This window comes from Silene latifolia, chromosome 3, assembly GCF_048544455.1.
Source record: "Silene latifolia isolate original U9 population chromosome 3, ASM4854445v1, whole genome shotgun sequence".
NCBI lineage: Eukaryota > Viridiplantae > Streptophyta > Magnoliopsida > Caryophyllales > Caryophyllaceae > Silene > Silene latifolia.
Window position 1 is genome coordinate 5,310,889 of NC_133528.1, and position 11,403 is coordinate 5,322,291.

The 11,403-nt window shown below is 35.0% G+C and overlaps 2 protein-coding genes across 2 annotated transcripts; both read right to left on the bottom strand.

The window, feature by feature from the left end:
- Positions 1-1,374: 1,374 nt before the first annotated feature.
- On the bottom strand, positions 1,375-4,628 carry LOC141646912 (thiamine thiazole synthase, chloroplastic). The gene is made up of 2 exons (XM_074454914.1): positions 3,456-4,628; positions 1,375-1,752 (listed from the first exon to the last, which is right to left on the bottom strand). Exons 1-2 carry the CDS (start codon positions 4,362-4,364, stop codon positions 1,588-1,590), a joined length of 1,074 nt encoding a protein of 357 aa, XP_074311015.1. The 5' UTR covers positions 4,365-4,628; the 3' UTR covers positions 1,375-1,587.
- Positions 4,629-6,980: 2,352 nt separating this feature from the next.
- Positions 6,981-10,598, bottom strand: LOC141646913 (protein translation factor SUI1 homolog 2). The gene is made up of 4 exons (XM_074454915.1): positions 10,464-10,598; positions 9,187-9,295; positions 7,947-8,206; positions 6,981-7,242 (listed from the first exon to the last, which is right to left on the bottom strand). Exons 2-4 carry the CDS (start codon positions 9,221-9,223, stop codon positions 7,198-7,200), a joined length of 342 nt encoding a protein of 113 aa, XP_074311016.1. The 5' UTR covers positions 9,224-9,295; positions 10,464-10,598; the 3' UTR covers positions 6,981-7,197.
- Between the last annotated feature and the right edge of the window lie 805 nt (positions 10,599-11,403).

Genomic DNA, 11,403 nt, shown 5'->3' on the forward strand with positions numbered 1-11,403 from the left:
AACGAACATTGATATACGTGTATAAAGCAAATGTATGAAATTGAATGAAATGGAGGAAGTATTAGAGCATCTCCAATGGTTAAGCAAAAGGACTTGTTTGCAAATAAAAAAGTTTTCAAGCTACTTGCTTAACCATTGGAGCACTTTAGATGTACTAGCTTAAATTGAGCTAGTAGCTCAATGGAGCTAGTAGCTCAAATAGGCCTACAAGAAAAAATCTACCAATTAAACCAACACTAAATATTTTTAATTTTTATTTTCTAGGTAAAATAAGTAAATGTATTAATTAAAAGAGTGTTGTGGTAGGTAGTTGACATATGGTGCATTTAAGCCACAACACTAAGCTAGTAGCTTACCATTGTAGTAGTTTGTAGCTTACAAATATTCTAAGCTTAAAATCTTATGTGCGAAAGGTAAGTTTAGCAAGAAAGAACTAAATTTTACCATTGTGGATCTTTCTTATAAAATGATAATGACAGAGAAATAATATATGAATTTATACGGAGTATTATTTTGTTTATTCAAGTGTTGGTTACTTGGTTTTATATATTTTCATGAATCATGATTAAGTGTTGTAGTTACACTTATTATATTATTTTATCTCCAAAATACAAGGACTTTTTGCTTCTTAATATACATGTAAATTGTTTGTGCGTTGCACGAGTTGAAAATATTTGAGTGGTTTTACTACGACGATGATTTTTTAAGGATATACAAAATCATGTTATTTAGTTTTAAATAAGGGTTGCTTATTGTGAGAAGACCATGGATCTTAATCAAAACCTTAAGATAATGATTGATGCTCCATCCATACTTATAAGACAAATAGTCATAAGTCCCATTTACATGCCTTGGTGTAAATGTGTAATGGTGTGTCGTGTATGACTGTGTGAGTAATAAAAACTCTCGTAATCTCATTTTTTAAACAATTAGTCATAAATTCAATGTTCTGTACTACTACAAATAGACATAACAAAATAATAATTATAAAACGAGAAAAACATTTTGCGCGCATCCTTTTTATAATAAAAAAAATTAATAATAATAATAATAATAATAATAATAATAATAATAATAATAATAATAATAATAATAATCAAATTTAAACCTAAATGCATACTAGTCCAAATCGTCCGATCCTAAAACATTGTTCTTTAGGCCAAGAAAAAAAAACATTGATGGAACTTGTAGAAAAAATATAGCATAAATTTAAGATATATAAATTCAAAAACGTCGCAAGTTATTCTTAGAACATATATTTTTCCCCTCCATTTTCGCCTTTTTCTGACACATTATCATCGTTGCGATGCGATAAATCCTTAAATTCATTTCTCCTTTTAAATACTCGTATTTTTGCTTTGTGATATTCCCATATTACCAAATGTTGAAATTTATTAAACAAAATCCAAGTCTAACATTGATCACAAAAACAACCGAAACATTCTACTAAAATCCCATTTACACAATACAACCCAAAAGCCTCATAAGATCCATCCTCCCATAAACTTATTCAATTAGGCTCGGCCCGTTTCACAAAGGCCTCTACAACCCGAAACTTAATCGGGAGCCCAATGGGCTTTCTCATACTTAAGCATCAACAGTTTCAGCACCTTCAGCTGCAGCAGCCAATATCAGATCCGGTTGGAGCTTTCCGGTTTCGGTTTCCTCCAAGGCGTTGGGCAGGCCCAATGCCTTCAATGCCAAATGGGCTGCCTTTTGGCCCGATAACATCATTGCTCCGAATGTTGGTCCCTGATTCAATGAAAAATTCGAAAGTTTTAGTAAAAATACAATTTTATTTTATTTTGATAACGGGGTCTAAGAGAGACTATTTTTTCCAAACAGAATGGAAAACCCGTATGGTATCACAATTCACGATATTTTTGTAAACACAAATTCTGATATTAAGACTGTCTCATAAAAGAGACTGTTGTTTGTTTTCGTTTCATCTTTTTCTTTTAAATACAATAGCGAGTTTTATGTTCATCACACAATATGTTTAATGTGAGACGGTCATTTTCAAAATCAATTTTTTCTCTAAGACGGTATTCGCCTTGAGATTGAAATAGCAAAATGTTATCCCATTTACATAAATTGGACAATTTTTTTGCTAATATCTAAACATTCTGCTTTGATCTGATGTATACTATTTGAATCAATTTTAGTTTAATACGAATATTTCCGTCTTAAATAAGAAATCGTGTTTAAAAATTGGTTGAGCAATTGCCATAAGTGAGATGGGGACAAGCAACATTTTTGTGCATCACAAATTCACACACTCGCAAAAGTTAAAGTATTTTGTTGTTACTCAAAAATATCGTGAGTGGTGGGAGCCATATATCACATTGTTGTGTACCAAGTTCACGAGCATGAGTGAACTCTTTCACTACTCACCACCTGAATGTATCACCACTTCACCTGATTTTATCACATGTTCACCTTCAAATCTACTCTCATGATTTAGGCTTTTTATGTATCTAAATTCTAATCTAATCCCGACTACGTCACTGAATATGCAATTTCAAACTTAGTTTCCGGAATAGGTGAGTCTCAGATTAATCTAATTTTATTTAGTGTATTATTAGTTCATCCCCTTAAACGTTTATTTTATGGCCTTTCAATCATCGTTGAATTCTGACTCCATCACTACTTTTCTTTCACTAGATGGGCTGATGGGCATTGAGACCAAACAAAGTACTCAATATAAGACCGCAACTTATCCAACTAATGTAAATTGTTTATTTTACTTCGAGTGAGAAATCTATAAACTAACGACACTCATATCCTGACATATTTTATACTTGTATAAACCCATATTATATTATATTCTTTTTAATATTAATCGTCATTTTTTTGTATTTTCATTTCCGATGTATTAATGTTAATTTTTCTCATGTACAATTAATTTCTTTTCACGCTTCTAAAAGCATGCTCATTTTATTCCCCATAATATATTTTGTACAAATGAAAACGAAAAAAAATAACCTCGACAAAAGAGTCCGCCATTAAATTAAATATCTTTTGGCAATTTTTAGAAATAAATCAAACAATTTTGTACTATATTTTCATCAAATTGATCCGTCCACATTAACTCAATCAATCATCCATTTTTTGTACTCAAATCAACAATTTCCTCCAAATAAATCAAAGAGGATAACCTCCTATAAATAAATAAATTAAAAAAAAAAAAAAAAAAAAAAAAAAACTACACCAAATGTCCAAAATACCCTTCATCCCGAACACTTTTTACATTTTTCTTATTTGGACGTCTCAGTTACTTTTCATTTTTATATTTCCGTATTATTTGGGTGTCATGGTCATTTTGTCACAAGTTCATATTTCCTGTGACTAAAAGCACATTATCTCTATTTTATATCAAAAATCAAACGTAAATAAATAACTGAATTAAAAAAACAAACGTAAAGAAATGACTGAGACGAAAAAAAAAAACATACCATTCTAGGAGCACCATCAATCTCAGCAACCTCCATACCAGTAACAATCATACCAGGAACAACTTCTCTAGTCAACCTAACAATAGCATCTTCAGCCGTATTCATATCCAAAGCACTCATACCGGGTACATTCTTAATCAACCCGATATCCAACAACCGTTTAACCCCGGTCGCGCCAAACGGGCCATCATGTCCACAAGAACTAACCACTACCTTAGCTTCCATCACATTAGGGTCCATACAACTTTGTGTGTCATGGTTCATGCTAACCAAGGCCCAGTTAGTAACTACACCCGAAACCCTACCCGACTTAACGATCAAGTCTTCAACTGCGACCGCGTTGAAGAGCTTGACGTTAGGTCGGGCTAAGAGTCTTGACATGATGGTTGAGGTGAATAGTGCGGCGTGCTTGATAACTACGTAGTTATCAAGCTCGTCGTATTCGATGTTAAGCTCATCTAGGAATAGATGAGCTGGTTTGCGTACAACCATGGACGAGAATAACTGTCCTCCTAGCCATGCACCCCCTCCAGGGGATACAGACTGTTCAATGATCGCGATATTAATATTAGGGTTTTTTGACAATTCGTAGGCGCAGCTCAGTCCTGCTGAGCCTGCGCCTACAATAACCACGTCCGTATCAGCGAACGTGATCATGTCTGTCATGTAACGACGGGTCATTTCCCTTGACACGATGGATTCGCGAATAGGAGCGAATTTTAGGTTGTTTAAGTCATAGGGTGGGATAGGTGGTTGAGTCTCAGAGGCAGAGGTTGAGATGGCTGAGACAGAAGTAATTGGCTTTGGTTTGAATGAGACGGGTTTCGAGGCGGTTAGAGGGATGCCATGGATGGTTGAGTCTAGGAAAAGAGGCTTGTTGAGTTTTGAGGTGAGTGTCATGGATGCCATTTTGGTATTGGAAGGGTGTTTGGTTGTTTAGGAGAGGAAATTGGGGGAGTGTATGTGATGAAAGGAGGGTGAGGGTATGAGTGTTATTTATAGGGGTAAAATGGGAAAAATATCTTTGAGATAGAGTGTGTGTGTAATCCCACTAATAATGGAATGAAATTAAAATGTATGATGAAGGTTTGTACTTGGAAATCATAATCTTTGATTTTTGATATGTTTGGGTAGTGGATTGGATGGTTGTAAATGAATGTGTTAACAAGTGGCAATTAATTGTGGAGGAAGATAGGGATTTTGAGTGATTTTGACCTTGGAAATTTTTGAGATTTGGCTAACTAATAGGTGGTGAGATTTTGAAATTTTCAGAAATTGGAAAATTTTGTGTGTTGTTACTTGTTATTCAAGGGTTTTATTTGTGTAAATCTTATGGTTAAATGTAAAAATGATGTTTTAGTGATTCGAGTAATTATAAGTTGGAAAATGAGATGATATTGTTACGATACGACCGTTTCCCATATAATGTATGGTGTTTATTGAAATCGTGAAATGATGGCCCTATAGTCTATACAATATGGGTTGTATACGGGTATCTGAGAGAGATGGTATCAAAACTCAATATCATCGTTGAACTTTAACATTGTCCTTTAAGTTAAGTATAAAATATCGCAGCCAATAAATACGCGGTATATTATTGGCCATCCCGGGTAAAAAAGAAACTTTTGCAATATATCTAGTAATGCCCTCTTACGAACATTTCTTTTTAATATTAGGTGATTACGATATGTTCGAGTTCCTAAATTAATTATCACTCGAATAATATTCAGAAAGGCTTACGTCATATCCAAACTTTCTTTGGGTAAAGTTATTGGTCTAATAAGGATATAAATGTTATTAGTCTTCCAATTCTAATACCACAAATACTATCCTACAACCAGTTGTATAGCATTATACAATCGCCTCAAAGTTGTTGTTATGCTATTTTACAAGTTATTGAGCTATTTTAAGGAGTTATTGAGCTTAACAATTATAACTTTGAATCATAAATTTCGATAATTTTGTTAGTAGAGCTCGATAACTTTATAACAAAGCTCAATTACATTGAATAAGTTGTATAATATATTAACTGATCTAATACGTGTAACTGACTAAGCGTTAGCAAATTATCATGACGGTAAATTTAATAAAGGATCCAAAGCTATGCGAGAATACATGATTTATATTCCGTTTTCTTATCTCATCTTATATCCAACTACCATCTCTTCTCTTTTTGATACAATGAGACACGAAATGGAACTAAGTATCGACACTCACCGACTCACCGAGTGATGGCCTTTGAGAACGGTAATGAGCAACTTAAGTGTCATTGCACTAGTGAGTCTCAATGTTGTGTCATTGCTGTTGTGACGTGCATGCGCACAAGAGTCTGGTATTCAATTTCGGCCTTTTGTTTAAAGTTAGGATTCATGATCGAGAGAGCATTAGATTTCTCGTGAACATTATTAACGGCTCTACTTGAGCTAATATCTGCGTCGCTATCTTTCAAGTATCGTATTGTATACATCTCTTTATGTCATTTCCTTGGGGCCTTCGAGGTGATCGCGGTCCACTGCTTTTCGACTCGTAATATCTAGTACGAGTACAACTTTAATAGAACATGCGACATATACTTGTATATACGAATATACTTCAATGGTACTGATTGAGGAAGTTCGGTAAAAAAAAAAAAAAAAAAAAAGATTGAGGAAGACGGCCGTAGCTGATGCAGGGAAACCCGCTCATCGGTCCACCATAGGTAACCCGACAGTCCTATTACCATACGCAATTACTATGTAGAGCTGGCAAACTTGACCCGACCCATCCGAAAAACGACCCAACACATGTTACAACCCGATGATTAGTGAACCGAAACCAAACCCAATACCGACCTAATATAAACACGAGCTTATATTGACTTGATAAATAATGACCCGACAATTATTAAGCTAAATATTGTTCTAAATAAAAGCGATTTTATGCTTAGATTTATAAAGTTGACTTAATAACGTAACTAAACCAATTAAGGGTCAAAAACTAACTTGTTGGTAAAAAAATTAAAATGATGCGATAAAATAACTAGACAAGCCCAAACTCGACCTGACACGTTAATTAACCCGAAAAAACCCGACCTGAAAGGGCGTGCTAACCCGGTATGACCCAAACCTGATACGACCCCTGACTTGACCCAGCCGACCCGACTGCCACCACAAGCAAGACAAACACCATTGCTCGACGTCCACAAGTTCAAACAAGTTAATAGATCACATCGGCTCAGGTTTTGACGCAAAACTGAAAAAGAGAGGCATGAAATAAGCACACGCAGAAACTTGGTCAAACTCAAGCAGAGCTTCAACCAAACTAATTCCGAGTTCTATGAGGTGCCTCCGATCATTTATAGTTCTAATCAATCATATAAGGTCATAGTCGCTTACAGGATCCCTACAACTCTAAACCACAGATTAAGAAAGTAATCAATCAAGAACTTCAGCACCAACCATGACAAATCGAACACAGGGTAACATAGGTCTCCAAGGAGACACTGCAAGCATCAACAGAAGAACACACAAACGGAAAATACCTGAATTAAGCAAACCAGTCGTCATATTTTTATAGCATATACGATGGTTGACAACAAACGAAAAGCATGTCTCATACTCCATGTGTTGATCCACATCACACTGAAAATGCAATAATACACACTACAAAGATATAAATATATTCTCAGAGAAGTTACTACTATCGAAAAGCGAATAATTTTGATATCATCCAGCAGATCCACACCAATGCAAACCCTGCTGATTTAGAAACCGTGAATCTTTATGTGCTCCTTCTTCACAATCCCAGCCTGTCAATGGAAATAGGCACACAAGGTTAAGTCAGAGTTGCTCACCATATTAGCCGAACTCCTACTAATTTCAATTTCCAATGGAGTTAAAAGACACACTAATCTTTGGTTTTGGTCTTTGGATATCGGGTAGCAACACAGTAAGTGGATTATACATCTGATGTAGTACATCAGATGGTATAGTTTTTGAGCATTAAGATAAAGTTTTTGAGTTTTAATCTAAAATTTTTGAGTTTATTTACTTAAACTTTAATCTCAAAAAGTTACATTATAACTCAAAAAAATTACATATAAGCTCAAAAAAAATTGATTTTTGACATCATAAAACTAAAATGTAATTTATAAACTCTAAAGTACTCGAAAAAAATACACAAGAACTCAAAAAGTCATTAAGTATAATGTAGTACATCTGATGTACAATCCTTTTTCTCGTAGCAACATGGCACGATAAAATAGTTGCACTTCTTTTTATTGTTAAGCACGGAGTAAAAGTCTATCCAATTTTTGATACACTTTCCATTATGGGTCATTAAATCAAAGTATCTCTAGGGTTGTTCACTGAAGGGTTAGCTGCATTTATCCAATTTCGCTTGCCTCGTTACTTGCAATTTGCCTTAAGACATTGGAATAACATTATTGTTGTTTGGTTGAACAACTACGGAGTATTACAAGACCCATAAAAAGCAAACTGGAACCAACATTACCTGAACCAGGAAGGTAGAAACATTCTTTCGCTGATCACCTTGCAGCTGAATTACCTGGCCTAGCTCTGGATCCTGAACAACGGTACCATTACAGCAGAACTCCTTCTTCAGGTCCTTGAGAATTTTATTATAGCTAAATTCTTTCTTCAACCCTTGAACAGTTGTCAGGCTCTTTCTACCATTCCTCTGTTGTACACGGATGTGCACATAATCTTTTGTCCCCGCACCAGAGTTCTCAGCATTTGCATCAGCAAAAGGATCTAATGCCACACATAAAACATTAAGAGTGTCATCAATACACATCAAACGGAGGCAAGCACATTTAGCGAGGAAAAGAGAACATCGACACAAAGCAAAAACACAGAAGCTCAACCGGAGTACCTCTAGTGGACACCACAAGGTTAGTGCTCCTAAAGTCCCAAAAAAGACAGAATAAAACAGGTTGAAAGACCACCACTTGGTAAATAGTGCTTTGAGTGCGTCTTTTTGAATGGATATATTGGGAGAGAAATGATAACAAAAATGCAAAAGATGAAAAAGTAGTTTAAAAGAGAAGAGGATATGTGGGGTAGGAAAAGGTGTGGGAAGACCAATTTTGAGGTGGATGTCCATAGTGGGTCGGAAAAACTAAGCTGGTGTGATGTGCGGTGTTGGGTAGGAATAAAAATAAAGTGGTGCCATGGTGGTGTTGTGGTGCTCATCGTGAATACTCTAAACACATTTACTCAAGTAACCTAATCCTTTCCTCCGACCTACTAGCAACGCAATCCTCTCTGATTCCCAACCACCTTTTCCGAATTAAAGAAATGTACTATAAATCTAATTAGTATAACCAAAAGCAGTCATCGGACTCATCGCCATCGGTTCATCACCTCTAACTAAAAGGCTGATTATCTCCATTACAAGCATGCACACTAAATCTTGCTTTGGATGTTAAAACGGACCTTGCTGCCTAATATCAATTATTCAATTATCTTGTCATATAAGCGGCTAGGATAACGCGTAAAATATGGTCCTAGCAACCCATTTAGACCTTTATTATTTCAGTCGTGGACTCGTGAAGGGTATTACGGTTCTGGTATACTACCATGATTGCAAGTACTCCTACCTTCAACAACACCAATTTTTAAGTTCATCACCTTCAGCATCATGAACTAATAGCACTTGGAAACCATATTTGTGACTAGTCCATAAGAGCAATATGAGTATTAAACTATTAATACAGTGACTATAAACTCACCAAAAGCAGCGGGAATCTGGATGTCAATGTCAGACATGAAAACTGGGCTTCTAGATGAGAAGATAGATGAACCTGCAAACGTTTTTTGCTTTATAATAATTGTTCACGCCTGCATTGAAATGGATACCACAAAAAATTAATGAAAAATTTAAATCCGCTGACTCCATCGGCAAAGAAAGCTCAAACATAACAAGAATGAAATAGGAGAAAATAAAACTTCTCAACTTCGCATTAAAGCGAGTGTCAACACATTCAAACAGTTCAAGTTCCAAGCCTTCCCAAGGACCGAACGGGTTGGTTTCCACCAAACAAACAAGAATCAAATTCACCGAAAGATACATGTAGGATAATACTCATGGTTATGCTGTAAAACTAACGCAAATAATCAGCCAACGAGTCCAAAACAATACGTTTTGCCCATCACACAGAGTGCGCCACGATTATAACCTGTCCCATGGAGTACCACGCCACCCCTCACTAAAGAGGGAAGCGGTCAGCCTTGGGCATTTCGCAACATTCAACCCCGCCTCCAAATCAACCCAATCGACCTCTAATTAATAAAGAACTGATAGCCGGGTTTTCAGAACAAATGAAAACAAACCGCACCTAATAATCACATGATCTTATGGAGCTATGTCAATGAACAAAAGCCAAATACTAGAGAAAATATTTATAGAGAAAATTATATAATCCCTTTGACTCAATCATTTGTTTACTTTCGATTAAAATCTCTCACAAAGAATAAAAAAGTAAACAATTGATCGAGACGGAGGGAGCATCAATCATCAATCGACTTAAAAGGGGTTAAATTTGTCCTAAAAATTATAGTAAACTAATTATTTTAGCCAAATTACAACAGTTGTAATTAAAAGACATGGATTATAAACGATTTAAAAAATATATATCATCATGCAATCACAATTAAATGAAGAAATTGATTGAATTAACTAATACATCATGCAATCTTAACGAGTATTATCAGATCATAACAATTCAACAGAAAAAAGCCAGAAATTTAAATAACAAACAATCAAAAGATTGAAAAAATTTCATATACAACAAATCAAACAACAATTAAAAGAAAACCCAGGTATCAAAATTGAATGAATCGAATAAAAATGCAAAAAAATTGATTAAAAGAGTTGACCTTAGCAAGGAAATCGAGATTATGAATTGTGATGAATAAAAAATAACAAAAGCAACGTTTGAAGAAATAAAATATAATACCCAAAATTAAGAAAAAGCTAAAAATAAAGATTAAGAAGGAAAATTGATACCTGATCCGAAGAAAAAGGGAAAGAGGGGAAGTAAGAACCCTAGATCGGATAAGCTTAGCAATCGGAAGATTTGGGGGAAGGAGATGCAGAAATAAGTGGGTAGATTAGTTGGTGGTTGTTTACTAGTACTTGTTTGTGTTTATTAACTTATATCAAAATATGCAATTAGGATCCTCTCCATTTCTCCTCTCTCCATTTCCTCTCACAAACCCATTTAATAATATTATCCTCTCCATACTCTATTAATCCTTTATTTTTACGCATAAATTGTGAACCGTTCGATGTTGATAGAATTCAATCTCGTCCGTTGATAGGAAATGGACTCTCCATTTCTTTTTAGGAAATGGAGAGGATTTTTACTCCAAAATATGTACCGACAAGGCAACAAAAGTACAAGTTTATGGGCAAATATTTATGAATGACGGACAATTTTCGTTACTATCCTACAACCAGTTGTTACTATCCTACAACCAGTTGTATAATAGCATTGTACAACCGCCTCAAGTTGAGCTATTTTACAAGTTATTGAGCTATTTTACGAAGTTGTTTAATAATTATTCTGGTAAGCTCAATAACTTTGTACTATAGCTCGATAATTTTGTTAATAAAGCTCGACAACTTTGTAACAAAGCTCAACTACATTGAATAAGTTGTATATACAGCCAGTTGTAAAATACATTAACAAATTTATGACCTCTAACAATCTTACAAACTGTAAGTTGGTAATTTTAGAAGCGACTCTGGACATGTGGTAGAAAACTCGGGAGAGATAGAAACACGACCGATACGGCTTACCGAACGGCTCAAATTGAACTGTATATTAAAGTGTATAAGTATAATACACGTTTTTCGCGATTTCAAGGTCTTCGAACAAAAGCGTGTGTAAATCACAAAAAACGGTTTCTCGAGTCAAGCTAAGCGACCTCGCAAATTTGAGAAA

What these genes read in the sequence shown, in the direction of transcription:
- LOC141646912 (XM_074454914.1), bottom strand. Translation starts at nt 4,364, where the DNA reads ATGGCATCCATGACACTCACCTCAAAACTCAACAAGCCTCTTTTCCTA. An exon ending in TTGATGGTGCTCCTAGAATG is followed by an intron (nt 1,753 to 3,455) that starts GTATGTTTTTTT and finishes TCATTGAATCAG; the next exon opens with GGACCAACATTCGGAGCAAT.
- LOC141646913 (XM_074454915.1), bottom strand. Translation starts at nt 9,223, where the DNA reads ATGTCTGACATTGACATCCAGATTCCCGCTGCTTTTG. An exon ending in CCAGATTCCCGCTGCTTTTG is followed by an intron (nt 8,207 to 9,186) that starts GTGAGTTTATAG and finishes GTGTGGCATTAG; the next exon opens with ATCCTTTTGCTGATGCAAAT. An exon ending in TTTCTACCTTCCTGGTTCAG is followed by an intron (nt 7,243 to 7,946) that starts GTAATGTTGGTT and finishes TTCCATTGACAG; the next exon opens with GCTGGGATTGTGAAGAAGGA.